This window comes from Hemitrygon akajei, chromosome 11 (genome assembly GCF_048418815.1).
Source record: "Hemitrygon akajei chromosome 11, sHemAka1.3, whole genome shotgun sequence".
NCBI classification, from domain to species: Eukaryota; Metazoa; Chordata; class Chondrichthyes; order Myliobatiformes; family Dasyatidae; genus Hemitrygon; species Hemitrygon akajei.
In genome coordinates this window covers 11,215,832-11,235,122 of record NC_133134.1, presented here as the reverse complement: position 1 = coordinate 11,235,122, position 19,291 = coordinate 11,215,832, and the positions used below count along the sequence as shown (strand labels likewise).

At 42.2% G+C, this 19,291-nt stretch overlaps 1 protein-coding gene across 5 annotated transcripts in view; it reads right to left on the bottom strand.

Moving 5' to 3' along the window:
- tsc2 (TSC complex subunit 2) overlaps positions 1-16,217 on the bottom strand; it is a 128,029-nt gene extending 111,812 nt beyond the window's left edge. For all 5 annotated transcript variants that reach the window (XM_073060205.1, XM_073060207.1, XM_073060210.1 and 2 more), the window contains exons 1-7: positions 16,141-16,217; positions 8,966-9,116; positions 8,763-8,849; positions 7,819-7,929; positions 6,602-6,746; positions 3,471-3,588; positions 1,465-1,513 (exon numbers count right to left, since the gene is read on the bottom strand). In XM_073060205.1, coding sequence (XP_072916306.1) covers positions 1,465-1,513; positions 3,471-3,588; positions 6,602-6,746; positions 7,819-7,929; positions 8,763-8,849; positions 8,966-9,100 — 645 coding nt within the window. In that variant the 5' untranslated portion in view covers positions 9,101-9,116; positions 16,141-16,217. The remainder of the gene's footprint in view (positions 1-1,464; positions 1,514-3,470; positions 3,589-6,601; positions 6,747-7,818; positions 7,930-8,762; positions 8,850-8,965; positions 9,117-16,140) is intronic.
- Positions 16,218-19,291: the final 3,074 nt, after the last annotated feature.

Here is a 19,291-nt window from a genome sequence, read left to right as displayed (position 1 = left end):
CACCATCTTATTAGAGTAGCTGTAACTCAACTGGAATGGCCCAAGCCAGTGTCTGGCTTGAACTGGCTATGATTAGTGTGAAATGGCCTGATTCACCGAACAAAAAGCAAAGGAATGATACTGGAGGAATGCAGTGAGGGGGTGCCACCTGTAGCTCTGGGGCCAGAGCCACAGGAAGGCCCGATGAATTAGAGCCAACAGAATCAAAGTATAACTGTGCTGAACTGCGGAGGGAATAATAAATGGTTTTCAGAGAGAGCAGCCCCAACTATCACAATGAAGACTCCAGCGCCTGGGGCAGGGAGAAGGCTCGGCTCTTTAGCTAACAGAAGATCCCCCATTTCAATGCAAGTACGGAGAATAGTTTGGTTGAGCATTGCTCCAAGAGAAATAGCAAAATTTAACTAGTACAAATATTTGCACTTGATATAATAAAGTTGTGAGTAGCTTGAATTAAGATTTGTATGGTCATTCACTGAAGTTAGATGACCAAGGTAAGAATCAACACTATTATAATACCTCCTACAGCTGACCAGCTACTGAATTAGAGAACATAGCTTACAGTACAGGTTCAGACCCTTTGGCCAACAGTCTAAACTAATCATGATGTAAATTTAAACTAATCCGCTCTGCTTTCACAATCAGAATCAGATTATCATTGAATTGTACATCGTAAAATTTGCTTTGCAGCAGTACAGCGCAAAGATACAAAAGATGCTGTAAATTACCCAATACCTAAAGAGTGCAATTTTAAAAAAAGGAATAGTAACATAATAAGCTGTTCCTAAATCATCTACTGTGGGTCTTCGGGTTCCTGTATCTCCTCCCTGATGGTAGTAATGAGAAAAGAGCATGACCCAGATTGCTTTTGAATTGTAATTATCAGACAGACTGTGAAACAGATCAGGATTAACTAGCAAATAAACTGCTTCCACCAATTAAACTAAATCAACTCAGAAATTTCAATCCACATTTAGAGCAAGTGATACAGCAAAATTTCCACTCTTGGAAATTTCCATTGTGTTAGCTACCAATTATTCTGTGTTTTAGCATTCTAGAAGTAAGATGTAAAAAAAAAAAGAGACCATAAGATCATAAGACATAGGAGCAGAACTAGGACTTTAAGCCCATTGAGTCTACTCCACCAAGCATATACATAAGACACACCGTCCTTCAAAATTAATGCCAAAATAAACATGTGAGTATCAATTTTATCCCCAAGCTTGCTGACACCATAGTAAGACAAATGAACTCCATTACAAGCTTGGTTCATAAATGTATTTCAATTACTTAAATAAAAGGCTTCATTTCACATGAAAACAAACTATAATCATCCATGCAAAAAACAGCACATCACAAATACTTGAGGGGATTTTCAGTTAGATGAATTAAATAAATTTACAGCACATAGAAAATGTTATGATACTATGCAAGCTGATAGTGCACCACATATTAGACACTAACCTCTATATCTGTTGGCACTGTAGTCAGATTACAGAGGACGCAGATCTTACTGCAAGTAAAATGAATATACATCACCACATAGCAACACTTGCAGAGAAACAAATTATACTGAATAACTAGGATATCCACAGAAATGTAAATTAAAATTACGAGGTAATGTAAATTTATTCCATTGCACCTTTCAGAAATTCTAAAGATATTTAAAGACTGGTTTAGGATGACAAACACAAGAGATTCTGCTGGAAATCTAGAACATACACAAAATGCTGGAGGGTCAGTTCAGGCATCATCTATAGAGGGGAATAAAGAGCCAACATTTCAAGCCCAATCCTGATGAAGGGTCTCAGCCTGAAACATCACCTCTTTATTCCCCTCCATAGATACTGCTTGACCTACTGAGTTCATTCAGCATTTTGTTTGTGTTATTTAGGACATCATAATCCTATTTTCAGAGGCATAGAAATCAAATTCATGCAGCAATGTGATCAATGCAACAAACTTGAATATCTCTCAATGAGTAAGATGGCACTAAGCAAAATAATAGGTCGACACAGACTAGATGGGCCGAAGGGACAGTTTCTGCATTGTAATACTCTATGACTAAGAGACTGTTAATATCAAGGGTTTGCACGCAATAACAAAGCACGACTGGAGAGGCTTTGCTGGAAGTGTACAACCGTGACTAGATCAAGTTCAATGAGAAATGTGCTAACACTAGAGAGGATGCAGAGAAAATATACAAAGATGCGACTAAAGCTGGAGAGGTTTAGTTGTGATCAACAAGTCTGGGGTTGTTTGCTTTGGAAAAAAGTGAGACCAAGGAAGCAACACCCACCCTGTTCATGGACTGTCTGTCCCACTCCCATCAGGGAGGTGGCAGTGTAGCATTCATGCCAGGACCAGAGTCAAAAACGGTTACTTTCCCCAAGCATCAAGGCTCCTCAACACCTCCACCCACTAACCCACCCCCCAAAATGACCACTTATCATTTCCAGTCAGTCACCACCAAGCATCACTATGGACAATGTACATAATACAAGCTATGTATGTAAATTTATTGTATATTTTATGTGTTCTTAGTTGCATTGGTTTTCTTTAAATTACTGCATCAGATCCAGAACAATTATTTCATTCTCTTTTACACATATGCACTCGAAATGACATTGAACTATTTTGAACCATTTCTCTAAGCAAAGATATTGGTAACTAAGCTTACAGATTTAACTACCACCAGAATCATAGGGTGTAGAGGAATAATGTATTTTCACACATAGCAGAAGTTGCCTGGAACTCATTTCCTGAAGGTACAGTGAAGGTAGAAACTATCACCATATTCAAATGTAATTGGACAATTCAAATGTCATGTGTTGTAAATTTCTGGGATTCAAAGAATTGTGCCTCCAGTTACAGCCCTTAATGCATTTATATTAATGCTTGCTTCTTTATAGAATAGGTAGGAGAGGTGTAGGTTTTTTTAATGCCATGGACCTATGCCATTAAGCAAGGGGTCCGTGGACCCCAGGTTGGGAACCCCTGGTTTAGAGCTTATGGGACAGATAATTGGGACTCGTTTAATTTAGCAACTAGGTCTGCATGGAAGAGTTGGGCCAATGGACCTTTTTTCCCCCAATGTGGTATGGCTCTATGACTCTGAGCTCTTCAGAATAACAAAATAGGTAGATAGTTTTAGCATTCAGATCTCCAAGGAGTAATGTGGGATAATGGGTAGGGACAGGGAACTTGGGGAGAAAAGAAAAGATAGATGTTATGTTCTTGATTTCAGTCTAAGAATTCAAAACCAAGGCCATTTAGTGGCCAAGAAAGAAAGCGCCAAACTCCCATACACAAACTTGCACATTAGGCCACAAGCATTTCATTTTAAAACCAGGAACTGTAGCCAATACACGGATGAGGAGGATTTAGGCACCAACAGAGAATTCCTGCAGTTTTAACTGTTCACTATAACTCTGCAAAAGGAAGTTTCACAAAATAACTTTCTCACTTACTGCACAATCTGAGCCACAATCTGATCCAAGTAGCAACTGTTGAATTTGACGAGATTGACCAGAACTTCCAGAAATTCCACCGTCAGACCAATTTCTAACCACTTGAGAACAAATAAGGCTTTAACAAATACAAAGACAAAATTAGACTGCTTTCAAACTTTAAAACAAATTCTCATTTAGACAACATGGGCATAAAACACAACTGATTCACCTGGTTATGGTGAAAACTCTTTCATATTACCAATACATGGCACAAGTACAAGTAATTAATTAATCCATATTCAGAATTCTTATTTCTTAGTGGGCTGATTCAAAGGACAGCTAAGCATTAGCCAAGCTAGACAAGAAAGGGAGGTTAGTGAACCAAACTATTTTTAAACAATAAACATAACAAGCCAGTGATTTCCAGTGGTTTAAAATTCACTGTCAGCAGAGTCTGGACAGGCACCTCTGGATCATAATGGAGATCTCTAAACCAACATTAAACCAATGTAACCTCAGCAGTAGGAACCAATTTGGGGCTACACTGAAGGAAAGAAAATGCATGGATGGCTTTGGAACAAAGTAGTGGTAGCGGAATAGATGGATTGCTCACTATAAACAAGAGTTTCTATAGGTGATCGAAATCCAAACACGCAAAATGCTGGGGGAACTCTGCAGGCCAGGCAGCATCTATGGAAATGAACAAACAGTCAATATTTCAGTCAGACTCTTATTCAGTCCTGAGAAAGGTCTTGGCCAGAAACACTGACCGACTGACGTGCTGAGTACCTCCAGCATTTTGTGTGTTGGATTGCTCACAGTGCAGAGCCATTAAGAACTCAACAGATTGAAAAGTCTTCTACTCTGCTATTCTGCAGTTTACTACTCTATTAATAACCATTCTGCAGATTGATATAAAAACTATGATCAATGAGTCAAGTCATATGTTCTCACTGCTGTGGCAGCTAGTGGGGAAATAATAAACAGAGGTAGTACAGCCTTTTAAAGTAGATTTAAGAGTGCAGAGAAGAAAAAATAAATCTTAGGCTCACTTCATGTGAGTGAACATTAACACTACTGCATCAGCTGGGGGAAGACTCTCTAATCTAAGCAACCACAGGTCTACTCCAGCTTATAAACACCTGAATGATGTGCCCGTACACATGACTGAGCACTTGGGAGATCAGCTTGTTCTCACGGCTGTATTTCTGACTTGTTATCTACCCCTTGTTTAACACTATTGAACAGGCTTATTGGTGGACAATTTATCACATCAGAAGACACAAGAGCAGAATTAGACCATATGGCCTATTAAATCAACTCCACCATTTAATCACCTAGTCATGGCCTTGCACCTTATTGTCTGCCTGTACTATCTGTAAATGTAACACTATATTTGCATTCTGTTAATACCTTCCCCTTGGTACCACCTCGATGTAATGACATGATGAAGTGATCCTATGGATGGCATACAAAAAGTTTTTCACTGCACCTCAGTACATGTGACAAACTAATTATCAATTGCAAACTGTTTGGATTACAAACAGTTCTCAAGAATTGAATCCTGTTGTGACTGGAAGAGCAGTTGAGATAACTTGGCTACAGATTATATTGAAGTCACAACTCTAAATCAGAGCAAAGTATCTCAATCAAGAATTACAGCACTACATCCCGATGTTGGGGAGAGAATGCAAATGGATCACAAACCCCAAGCAAGGTGCACCCAGTCCAAGAGCTGAAATGGAGTTAGATAGATAAGGGATTATCAGCGACAATTGTATTCCCACCAAATCTCCTCCTCATTGGTAAGGAGACTGGGCTCCCTCACCTAAAGTAGAGGCTCAATCACCCTGAGGAACAGACAGCACCTCCATTGACCAGCTTGTGATCACCCATCACCCCCCCCCCCCCCCAATCAGATGTGGATCTGCAGTAGCTGCTGCTACTGAGCCCAGGCTAGATTTGCAACCTCTATGATCATATAATCACTGTCAACAGCCTCTTAAAGGTGGGGTGTGTGGGTGGGGTAATCACACAGGCTTTTATATGTCAGATACCAATCCCACTACAACGGTGGATAACTCGGCAAATTGCCAACCCAGCTTGCTGACCACGAATGATGAATTTTTTTTTTTGATGCCCAGTATTTATACATAGCCAGCTACCGCTGAGATCAGGTTAGATGACAAGACTATGGTGATGTTGCTGCAAAGCAGGCTTATGTAATTAGCAGTTAGTGCAACACTACTACAGCTCGGAGCATTCCAAAGTTCGGAGTTCAATTCCAGCACCATTCTGCAAGCAGTCTCTCTGTGTCCTCCCCGTGGAATGAATGGGTTTTCCTCCCACAGTCCAAACACATACTAGGTAGGCAAACTGATTTTTGTAAATTATCCCATGATTAGGTTAGGGTTAATAGGGGTTGTGGGGCTGTTGCAGCAGCGTGGCTCTAAGGACTGGATGGGCTTACTCTGCGCTGTATTGTTAAATAAAATAATTGCAAAAAATGTCTATAATTTCTCCATAACCAGTTTTACACAATTTCAACATATATAGCAAGTCAGAACAATACTTAAAAAGGTCTATGCATTGCTTTTTTTGGGTTAAAAAAAATTATTCCTTTTCTTTAGTAATATTTTCCTAAACAGATGATGCCATTTGCATCAAGAGACGTGATACTACACTTAATGGAAGCACAATACAAATGTTGAGGATTGTTATTTTAAACCATTAATGCAGTCAGGAAAACTACTTTGAATGTGTATTTTTGTCTATCCAATACCATTAGTATTTTGCTCTCTAAACAACATCGGTGCCAAGGGATCTTAAATCTAATTTTTCATTGTCACCCTAGTCATTCTAAAGATCTTTCTAAATGCAAACCATATATGGAGTGGCACAGCAGCACAGCGGCTAGCACAACGCTTTACTGCACCGACAACACAGGTCAATTGCCGGCGCACCTGTAAGGAGTTTGTACTTTCTCCCCATGGGTTTCCTCCCACAGTCTAAATATGTACTAGTTGGTGGTCTAATTGGTCATTGTAACTTGACCCATGATTAGGCTGTAGTATGAAATAGAAGGAATGCTGGGCAATGTGACTCGAAGAGCCAATTCCGCACTATACCACAATAAATAAAATGCATACACAGGTCTTCTTCAAAATAGGTGATGTCTTTTCCATTTTCTGTTAGCGCTTTGAAGACTTCTAGTCTCTCCTGTAGATCACAATTCATAGGGTAATCCTTGATAACACGGAAAAAGTGTGCTCTCATTGGTCCAAGCCTTTCCCCCTGGTTAAACAAGCACAGTACTGAATATATCATTTAATAATAATATATTTTTTAAATCACCACATAAATTTTGTGTAGTTACATACCAAAACATGCAAAAGACAGAATAAAGATCCTAGTCAATCTAGAATGCCAGAATACTGAATGCATACGTGGGCAGCTTCAATAAGCAATTTTCATTTTATTACTAACAACTTGTAATTTACTGTCAAAAAAATAGCCTGACAGCACAAAACCTAATCACCAGCTGGTCACATGTTGGAATAAAGCTAACAGCAAGAACATGAGCAGCATATGCATTATACAAGCAAAATCTACCAATTTAGATGGAAAAAGTGGAGCATTTCAATGTCCCAAATTCAAGTAGAAAATTGCATAACAGCAGCACTAGTCTAAAGAAACAAAATGCAGCTTTAAGTGTGAACTGACAGTGCTAGCATATTGCCATGTGGGAGTTGCAGCAAGGCAAGGGTTAAAGACAACATCTGGGCAAGCATAACCAGGAGCAGCGTGGGGTCAAATCAGACAAGTGGGGTCTCTGAAGTGAGACCTTTTCTTAAAAAGTTCTTTAAAGATCAAAGGTCCCCTTTACACAGTAGGGGGTGCCAGAGATACAAGAATACAGTAACTGAAAGATGCAAAGCCCACCCAACAACTGACAGGCAATTGCTTTACTAACTTCGAAGTATCATTCGTCTGTGTCAGCTTGTAGTTTCTATTGACTTTTAATATTTCTATTGTGAATGGCAATTGATCTTGCCAGTAACAATTCAATTTACCAAATAGTCAATATCCATAACATAAGGTAATTCTGCATAAAAAACTGTTCTGCCTGTGCACAAATAAAGTATCTTTGAGGAATAAGTGTTTGCATACTGAGTTCAGTTAATCTGCAAAAACAATTGTTCCTAAAAACTTTAGTTTTCAGCAATAGACCGTTTCTTCAACAAATAGAACAAGCCTTATTAACAAATGGATATTGATTTAGCAAACAGAAGAAGCCTCAAGGAGAAAGAGCAACTCCAACTGTTGCTGATAATTCAGCCCACAAAGCACAACAACTATAACTTACCTGTCCCTGAATAATAGCTTTCATTAAGTGTAGTACTGCATGCCTGGCTTCTGAGGGCTGATCATCAGACATCAAGTCAAAGACAGCCTGCCACACAGCCTCCACTGCATGCTAAATATCAAACAATCAACAAAAAGAGATTACTGGCACCTTTGACAAGACAGTGTATTCCTGCACAGCAAGAAACAGTTTAGCAAAAATCCTTGAGTGAGAAGACTGAATACAACAGTTCCAACACAAAAGAAAGACATAAATAGAAACAAAAACAGGCAGCTATTCAGTCCATCAAATCAATGTCAAAACTGATCCAAATAGTTCCCTGCTCCCTGCCCTAAACTCATTTCTACATAGTATATGCCCCCTTAAAAGCTTAGATTCAGTTCCCTCTGGAAAGTTACAACAGTATTATCTATCACCATCCAAAGGCAATGCATTCCAGATTACAATTTTTTAGAAAGAGTCTCCAAGCATATCTTGCTCTGGGAGAAAATTCTTTGAGAAAAAATAACTTGATCATCTAAATCAGAGGTTCCCAACCGTTTTTATTTTGCCATGGACCCCTACCATTAACCGAGGAGCCTGTGGATCCCAGGTTGGGAATCCCTGATCTAAATACTGAAACTAGAACACCTTTGAAGTTAAATATCAGAATAATGCATTGCTGAACTGGAACCAATAACGCATTGTGCTGGCCAGTCATGGAGTGGACTTCAAAGCGGATGGTCCCAGGTTCGAATCTGGCTGGGTCCCAACCTGGCCATCAGCAGTATCCGCATGGGAAAAAGGCCTGGAAATCTACTTCCGGATCTTGCCCCAAAAAAAACCAAATGGACAACTACACTATCCAGAGTCGCCATGAGTTGACGACAACTCAGCAGCACTCAACAACAAACTGTAAAAACTAAGATAGTTACATGGATGAACACATCAAGAACAGTTCTTACCTCTTCAAATTTCCTGGTCCTAGCAAGTTCACAAACATGTCCAATAGTTTTTATTCTATTGTAAAGTCCACTCTCTATATTCAGATCCTGAGGAAGCAATTCAGGGGAAAAAAATTCTTCATAAAAACATTCCATGCAGAACTAACCAGAAATACTCTGCAAACGAAAATGGTATCACATCTTTTGAAAATATATTACGATACCTTTAGTATTTCAAACGTGATTATGAACTCCGTTGGCTTGGATTCAGCTTGTTTGGTGCTAATACGGGTGCCAATACCCAGAATGCTTTTGAATCGCTCGCGCAATGAAGAGTCTTTACTCGGAAGCTTGGACATGTTTGCCTAGATTACCCTAAAGCAAAAAGTGCTGGATTAGTAATAGACTAGATTATTGCAATGTCTTTACACTGGCCGTCCAAAATAATCCATGGACAAACTTCAACTCATTCAGAATGCTGCTGTTAAGACTTAATTAAAACCAGGACGAAAGAGCACATCAGTCACATTCTAGTGACTCTGCATTAGCTTCCTGTATCTTTTAGAATCGATTTTAAAGTTATTTTACTTGTTTTTAAATCTCTCTATAGTCTGGGGCCAGAGTACATCACAGAATCACTTTAGTTTTATAATCCTGCTCAAACTCTCAGGTCTTCTTCTGCCAGTTTCTTAAATTTAAACAAGCTCCCTCAAAAGAAAACAAAACAGGTCAGCTTTTTTGGAACTACACTCCTAAACTGTGGAATTCAATACTTAAAACTTAAAAGGGATGCAGACCTACTTGACACTTTTAAATGCTAGCTCTAAACTTATTCAACCTTGCTTTTAATTAATAACTTGTTGCCTTTTATTTTTATGTTTGTACTTTATCCCATCGTAAAGCACTTTGAACTACATCGGAACTACTTTGAACTATGCAGAGCAGACTCAATGGGCTGAATGGCCTACTTCTGCCCCTATATCTTATTTGCATGAAAGGTGCTCTATAACCAAATCATTAGTATTATTAAAGTTGTCCGAAAAATCTGCTGAATTGGACTATGTTGGTCATCGATGCAAATGACATTTCAAAGTTTAAGATTCATGTTTGTCATATGTGTATATTGAAACTTAGTGAAATGTGTCATTTGTGTTAACAACCAACACACCCGAGGGATGTGGTGGGGGCAGCCCAAAGGTGTCTCCACATATTCTGGTGCCAACATAGCACAGCCACAAGTTTCACTACTACATGCTTCGATGTTTATGTGATAAATGAAGTTAACCTTTCCCCTAATCTTTTTTTGACTAGCTGCATTACAGCCTGGTATGGGAACACCAATGCCCGTGAGCGGAAAATCCTACAAAAAGGTAGTGGATTCGGCCAAGTCCATCACAGGTAGAACCCTCCCAACCATTGAGCACATTTACATGAAACATTGCTGTAGGAAAGCAGCAATCATTATCAAAGATCGTCACCAGCCAGGCCATGCTCTTTTCATGCTGCTGCCAACAAGTAGAAGGTATAAATGCCTCAGGTTCTCACAAGGTTCAAGAACAGTTAATACCCCTCAACCATCAGGCTCTTCAATAAAAGTGGATAACTACAATCATTTAAAGACTCTTTTGTTTTCTCATTCGTGTTATTTATTGCTATGTTTCTGCATTTGCAATTTGTTGTCCATTGATCCTGTTTATAGTTATTGTTCTATAGATTTACTAAATATGCTAAAAAGAATTTCAGGGTTGTATGTGGTAACGTATATACACCAATAATAAATTTTACTTTGAACTTTAAACTTTTTAGAACTTATCTTTCATAGCTCAATCTCTTCTAGGTTTACTGAGAAAAACAGAACCTCATGCTGGGATGTTACTTTACAGATGTCAAAATGGACAAACTTATGACCAACAATAATTTATAGGCAGATGCAGAGAAATTATTTCTTCTAATATAATAGAATCAGTATCAATTAAGTGTGTGGCAATTAGAAATTAAATCAAGGAGCAAGTCAATTAAAAGACATCTGAAAATGTTATCCAAACTACTGAATAGTTGTACAACTGAATCTTTCAGAGCTTGCTCTCCAATTTTTGGTAAAGTATGAGGAGACATGGAGCCAACAGCAGGGAAGTGGAGAGCAACATTCAAAATGCTGGAGGAACTCAACAGATCAGACAGCATCTAGGGAGAGGAATAAACAGTTGATGATTCAGGCTGAGACCCTTCATCAGGACTGGAAAGGAAGATGGAAGAAGCCAGAATAAGGTGGAGGAGAGGAAGGTATATAAGCAGGCAGATGACAAGTGAAGCTAGGTGAAAGGAAAGGAGGGTAGGTGGAGGAGAGGGCAGGGCATGATGAATTGAGAAGCTGGGAGGTGAAGGGTGGCCTTCAGTCCCACACCACCAGGTTCAGGAACAGTTATTACCCTTCACCCACTAGGCTCTTGAACCAGCTCACTCACAGGGCTTTCAACACACAACATTGTGCCGAACCAGCTAAAAAGTAAATCAAAAAGCTCCAAAGAAACTTATCCCTCCATCTTCCTCATATTCATGAGGTCACAGAAAAGCCTCTGTTTGCCTCTACAACCACACCAGGCAGCGCATTCCAGGCATCCATGACTCCGAGTAAAAAAAAACTTACCTCTCACATCTCCTTTGAACCTACCCCTCTCACCTTCAATGCATGCCCTCTGGTATTAGACATTTCTACCCTGGGGTTAAAAAAAAGATACCCCACCTACTCTATCTATGCCACTCAATCTTAAAAGCCTCTATCAGAATTCCCCTCAGCCTCCGCTGCCCCAGAGAGAACAACCCAAGTTTGTCCAGCCTCTCGCAATAGCACATGCCCTCTAAATAAGGCAGCATCCTGGTAAACCTCTTCCGCACCCTCTCCAAAGCCTCAACATATTTCCTATACTTATGTAACAGTTTCTTCTCCCAAGCTATCAGACTCCTCAATACCCAGAGCCTGCACTGACACCTTGCCCTATTGTCCTGTTTATTATTTATTGTAAGGCCTGCACTGTTTTTGTGCACTTTACGCAGTCCTGTGTAGGTCTGTAGTCTAGTGTAGCTTCCTCCGTATTGTTTTTTTATGTAATTCAGTCTAGTTTTTGTGCTGAGTCATCTAACACCATGGTCCTGAAAAACACTGTCTCATTTTTACTGTGTACTGTACCAGCAGTTATGGTCGAAATGACAACAAAAGTGACTTGACTTGATAAGACTGTACGCAATATTCAAGGCATAGCCTAACCAGACTCTTTTTTTTAAAATAAAGATGCAACACAACGTCGGTCGAAACATTTTCCAAGAACAATCACGGTCGTGGAAAGACCACGATCGCCTACGTCAGATAATGAACAAACAATTTATCGCTTGTTTTGTTTTTGTATTGGCAGTTTGCCTTTTGCACACTGTTTGCTTGTCAGTCTGTGTGCAGTTTCTCAGTGAATCCACTGTTCTGAGAATGCCTGCAGGAAAATGAATCTCAGGGTAGTATATGGTGATAATAAATTTATTTTGAATTTTGAAAAGGCAAAGGGCTGTGAACTGGATGAGAAAAGAACAAAATGACTATGCCCTGTTTGCACACAACAGCTCACTTGAAAAGGGAACCAAACCTTCTAAATTCGGGTGAGGGACTGCTCCCACTTACAAAAATCCACTGCGTGCTGTTCAGAACTATATCTCCCAAAGGAGAGAATTATGTCAAGAGGTTCTGTCACCAGCTTGCAACCACAAGCTTCAGAAAGATACAGCATTAGGCTCCCCTGTAACCTTTTGGATTTGAGAGGCTTTAGCCATTGCCTCCACAATGTCCTTGGTTGTAAGGAAGCAGCAATGTATTTATGTTTAAATATTGAGATACAGCGTGGCACAGCTCTTTTGAGCCACGCCGCCCAGCAATCCCCGATTTAAAATAATCACGGGACATTTTACAATGACCAACTAACCTACCAACCAGTAGGTCTTTGGACTGTGGGAGGACACCAGAGAATTGAGAGGAAACTCACATGGTCACAGGGAAAGCATACGAACTCCTTATATCAGCAACAGGAATTGAACCCTTGTCACTGATACTGTAAAGTGTTGTGCTAACCACCACGCTACTGTGCTACCCTGGCAGTTAAGTGAAACTGGCCACATTCATCTCCAGTAATGAGTCGATTTTTCTTCCAGCTTCTGGACTTCTTCAGCACTCGTGATCACAAAGTGAACCAAGACAAGTCTCACCACAAGACCGTCATCAAAAGGCAAACACGAGGAAATCTGCAGATGCTGGAAATTCAAGCAACACACACAAAATGCTGGTGGAACACAGCAGGCCAGGCAGCATCTATAGGGAGAAGCGCTGTTGACATTTCGGGCCAAGGCCCTTTGTCAGGCCTAACTGAAAGGAAAGACAGTAAGAGATTTGAAAGTAGGAGGGGGAAATGTGAAATGATAGAAGACCGGAGGGGGTGGGGTGAAGCTGAGAGCCAGAAAGGTGATTGGCAAAAGGGATACAGAGCTAGAGAAGGGAAAGGATCATGGGACGGGAGGCCTAGGGAAAAAGAAAGTGGGAGGGAAGCACCAGAGGGAGATGGAGAACAGGCAGAGTGATGGGCAGAGAGAGAAAGAAAAAAAAAGGGAGGGGGAAAAAATTTTTAAAAAACAAAAAATACTAAATATATCAGGGATGGGGTAAGAAGGGGAGGAGGGGCATTAACAGAAGTTAGAGAAGTCAATGTTCATGCCATCAGGGTTAGAGGCTACCCAGCCAGTATATAAGGTGTTGTTCCTCCAACCTGAGTGTGGCTTCATCTTGACAGTAGAGGAGGCCATGAATGGGAATGGGACGTGGAATTAAAATGTGTAGCCACTGGGAGATCCTGCTTTCCCTGGCGGACAGAATAGGAGGGAAAGGTTCCCCGCAACAGGAAAATTCAACGGTCAGACATCGGGTTGTAGGCTATGCAGGCACAATAGGAGGCGCTATTGTTCTGGTTTTGATTGGGGCTCACCCTGTCAGTGGAGAAGGCCAAGAATGGGAAGGAGATGACATGGCAGACACAAGGAACTCCGAGCAGCCATGGGTACAAAAGCTGGTGCTCTGCAAATCAAATTTACATTTATTTGTCACGAGTACATCGAAACATACAGTCAAATGTGTCACTGGTGTAATCAGCCAACGCCCCCAGGGACGTGCTGGGAACAGCACAGCAGTGTCGCCATACATTCCAGAGCCAACACAGCACGCCACGCTGTTGCTTGTGTTGTTCGGCAGAACACAACAGCAAAACAAGCCCCTTTCCCACCCTCCTACTCACACACACAGACAAGCCTCCAACACCAAGAAAATCCTCGGCCTCAGACTCTCAGACACTGGCATTCCAACTTCGGGCTTGGCCTCGGAAACCCCTGATCACTCGTTTGACCTTTGGGCCTCGGCTTCCAGACTCGCATGAAAATCCAACCCCATCTCTCAGTCACCTGGTTCCCTAGCCTGTGCTCAGTCTCGCCAGTTCAGAGGGGGCCACACTGCGGGCACTGAATGAAGTAGATGAGGCTGGAGGAGGTGCATCTGAATCTCTGCCTGACCTGGAAGAGCTGTTGAGATCCTTGGACGGTGGTGAGGGAGAAGGTGCACAAACAAGTGTTGCACCACCAGGTGTCGCAGGGAGCCAGGGAAGAGAAGGTGAAGGTGGATGAGCGGACCAGGAAATCTTAGAGGGGGAGTGAACCCTATGAAGGCAGAAAGGAATGGGGAAGAGAAGACATGGCTAGCGGTGGGATTTCATTTCATTGCCAAGTCAAAGTAAATTTATTAACAAAGTACAAATACACTACCTTGAGATTCATTTTCTTGCAGACAAATAAAGAAATACAATAGAATTTATGAAAGATTATATATAAACAAAGATTGATAATCAACCAAAAAATAGTGGACATTTTAAAAAAAATACAGAGAACATGGGTTGTCGAGTCCTTGAAAATGAGTCAGTGGGTTGTTCATTTGGCAGACATGACCAGATGTGCCAGCCGGCCGGTGGCGCAGTGGCATCAGCGCCGGACTTCGGAAGCAAAGGCTCCCAAGTTCGAACCCAGTCGGCCCCCCCCCCCCCCCCGCCCCAAACCCCCAGGCATGCTTTCCATCTGTGCTGGGTTGAGCGCTGAACTAGCCACTCGGCCTCGTAAAAAACAAGGGTCGAGTCAGGAACATTCATACCGTGACCTGGTTTCTCCGAAAGGAGACCAATCCTGACGCCACGCGCCAACAAGAATGGCTGACTGTCTGGTGTGACAGGCTATGAAATGAACCGGATGTGCTGGATGCAGAGGCTAGTTTTCATAAAACGAGGAGACTAGGGGGACCCCAGCTCTCTTCACTGTAGACCAGGGGCTCCACAGACACCTCATTAATAGCCAGGGTCCATGGCATTAAAAAGCTTGGGAACCTCTGCTACAGTGATGTTGGGTGAGAGCAGAGACATCAAATAATTCAGTACAGAATCCAAACAAGGCTCCTCACACCAGCACAGGAGGCCGCTGTCTAAATCCTGCCAACCCAGTGAGCAAGGTTAAATAACCCTTGGCCCTGAGAAGGGTGCAAGGTGGGGAAGGGTGAAAGGGAAATAGGGAAAAAAAGCTGGTGGACAGGTGGATGGAGGCAGATGGGCCAAAGATGCAGCAGGAATAGAGTGAAGATAATCACTCCCTCCTCCCATGGCTCTGTACCTGGGGAAGGAGGAGCAAACACACCCCACATTTAATTTCCATACATACCCAGGGAGAGTGGGCCGAAATGATCCTGCAGAGACAAATGCCTCATCTCACTCTGCCCCAGTGCTCAGGGGAGGGAGCCAATCAGCCACTACACCATGACCCAATGCCTACAGAAATCAATGCCCCCCACACGCTTTCTCCTTGGGTTTAATGCCCCCACTAACAATGGAAAAGGGTTCAGTACTCCCAACCATAGCCCAGACCCAGAATCTGACCCTGCACCCATGGGGGTTAAATACCCACCCAAAGCCCTGGTCCTGAAAAGGGGGGGGGGGGGGGGAAGAGTGCTATCCCGCACCACCCTGGCCCTGGGAAAGGGACTGAAAGCCTCTCTCCATCACAGCAATGGGAAGGGGGCTCAAAGAACTCCCACCCTGGCATTACGGGGGTTCAGTGTCTGCAGACCCAGTTCCGGGCCACAACCTGTCCGGCCCCACCGAGGGTCCCAACCACCCGCCGCTATTCCACGGCCCTCGATGGGGAGGGATCACACCACCTGCCCCTGCCCCGCCCACCTCGGAACCTTCCCTGCCGCCAGCGCCTCCCCGGCGGCTACCCATCCGCCTGGTCTCGACCCCAGCAACCCGCACCTCCCTGCCCCCGGTAACCATCTGTCACCTACCCCCACCGCTCGTTCCGAGCCCGGTCGCTTCACTCTGCCATGGGGCCGCCTACAGGCCTAGTCCAACCTCCAGGAAGTGACCTAAAGGCGCCGAGCTCCTTCCGTCTTTTATCGCGGGAGCGGGCGCGCGACCTCCTGGGAGTTGTAGTTTAATGCAAAGCCACAGCTTGGTCCAATTCTGCATGTGCCAACATTTAAAAACATAAGATTATATGTACTTTCAGATCCACAAGTCAATTCCCATTCAGTAAAATCATAGTTGATCAATTTTCCTAATGTTCACTAATGATCTTGCACCTTGTTTATCTGCACTTTCTCTGTGGCTGTTAATTCTTTATTCTGTCATGGTTTTCCCTTGCAGTTAGTCAATGCAGTGAGCAATGAATTGATCTGTATGAACGGCATGCAAGATTTTAGAAAGGATTCACTGACGTTGGAGAGGGTCCAGAGAAGATTCAGGAGAATGATTCCAGGAATGAAAGAACGTCTGGCAGCTCCTGGACTCTATTCAGAATCAGGTTTATTATCACCAGCATGGGACGTGAAATTTGTTAAATTCCCTGGATTTCAGGAGAATGAGGGGAATCTCATAGAAACATTTCAAATGTTAAAAGGCTTGAACAGATTACATATGGCAAAGTTATTTCCCATGGGGGGGGGGGGTGTCTAGGACAAGAGGGCATGACTTCAGGATTGAAAGATGTCCATTTAGAACAGAGATGCGGACAAATTACTTTAGTCAGAGGGTGGGGGATCTGTGGAACTTGTTCCCACGGCGGCTGTAGAGGCCAAGTCATTTGGGTGCATTTAAGGCAGAGGTAGATAGGTTCTTGATTAGCCAGGGCATCAAAGGGTAGGGGGAGAAGGCAGGGGAGTGGGGATGACTGGAAGAATTGGATCAGCCCATGACTGACTGGCAGAGCAGACTCGATGGGCCAAATGGCCTAGTTCTGCTCCTATATCTTATGATCTTACGATAAGCTCTTCACTGTACCTCGATTCATGTATCTTGACAACTGCTCTGCACATGACCACAATAAACTGCAGAGTTCTGGACACAGCTCAGCACATGACAAGAACCAGCCTCCCTCCATGGACTCTGTCAGTACTTCTCCCTGCCTCAGAAGAGCAGCCAACATTATCAAAGACTCTCCGCCCCTCTCAAAGATATAATCAAAGACTCTTCTGCCCTGAGCAATCAGATGGAAGATAAAGCAGCTGAAAGCATGTATCACCCACTGTTTTCACATTCTTGTATGATAAGATGGACTTTTCACCTCACAATCTATATAGTTACGATCTTGCACTTTTTATTATTTACCTGCATTGTTTCAGTGGCTTTTATACTTTAATCTGTGTTGTTATTGTTTTACCTTATTCTGGCTCAATACACTGTGTAGTGATTTGATCTGTATTCACAGAAGGCAAGACAAGCTTTTCACTGTATCTCAGCGCATGAGAAAATAATAAACCAATTCCAATTCCAAGTTTACTTTCTCTCCCGTCTCCCGGCTGAAAATCTTTTATTTCAACTTTGAACAGTTTCAAATGTTCATTCTCCACATCTTCCCAAGAGAATGAATTCCAAAGACCTCCGGCCATTTGAGAGAAGACATCTTTCCTCAGGTCTGTATTAAATGAGTGCCCCTTATTCTGAGAACATACCCTCTTGTTCTGGACTCGTCTGCAAGGGGAAATACCTTCCCAGCATTTACCCTGTCACCAGCTAAGAATTAGATATGCTTCAACAACATTACCTCTCACCAAGTCCACCGAGGACAGACCCATCCTAGGTCCAGCGCAGACTGACATCAAAATCAGAATCAGATATATCATTGACATATGACATGAAATATTGTACGAAGATATAACATTACAATATAAATAAATAATGCAAAAATAGAACAATGAGTAGAGGTTATTGCTTCATGGACTGTTCAGAAACCTAATGACAGAAGGGAGAAAGTTATTCTTAAATCACTGAGTGTGGGTATTCAAGCTCTTATGCCTGCTCTCTAATGATACTAACAAGAAGGGAGAGACCACGTTGTGGGTGGTGAGAGTTCTTAGTGGCAGTGCCAAAACTTGAGGCACCTGGGAGCAGGTGGTGTATGGTCATATGAGCAGCTGATACAGATCGCAAGTCCTGATTATGTGGCCACCAACACCAGGCAGACAATCTGTGGAGAGTATTGACAATGGCTGGGGTCACCCGTCTTGCAAAGACACTGCCCAGGAGAAGGCAATGGAAAACCAGTTTTGTACAAAACTTTGCCAGGAACAGTCATGGAAAGACCACGATTGCCCACGTCATATGAGATGACACATAACGAACAAACAAACGCAACTTGTTAAATCTGCACTGTACCGCTACCACAAGACAACGGTTGAAGTCATTGTCGTCTTTAACTATCCCTGAGAAAATATGAATTTGCAATCAGTTCGAACCCATTCTATTTTGTGCTTCTTGTTGAATTTACATAGAAATTAGAACACAGAACGTTATAGGACAATACAGACTCTTAGGCCCATGAGGTTGTGTCGACCTTTTAACCTGCTCTAAGATCAACCTAACCCTTCTCACCTCCATTTTCCAATCATCCACTTGCCTATCTAAGAGTCTCTTAAGTGTCTCTATTGTATCTGCCTCTACCATCACCTCTGGCAGCCCGCGACTCTCTGTGTAAAAAAAAGCTTATCTCTTACATTCCCCCTATACTTTCCTCCGATCTCCTTAAAATTATGCCCTATTATACGAAGGGTGATTGATAAGTTCGTGGCCTAAGGTAGAAGGAGTCGATTTTAGAAAACCCTAGCACATTTATTTTTCAACATAGTCCCCTCCTACATTTACACACTTAGTCCAGCGGTCGTGGAGCATGCAGAACTTGGACCTCTAGAAATTGTCCACAGATGGGTGATTGATAAGTTTGTGGCCTAAAGTAGAAGAAGATGAGTTATTAACTTCAAACTTTCTGCATAATCACTCAAAGAGTTGACCTGCCTGTGCATGTAACGAGAGCTGTATAACATATCAATCACCCCTCGTATTAGCCATAAATTTATAATACTTTTGTATTTATATTACTGTGTGTACTGCTTCCTGTCAGCAAGGAATTTCACCATGCCCTGGTGCATATAACAATAAACT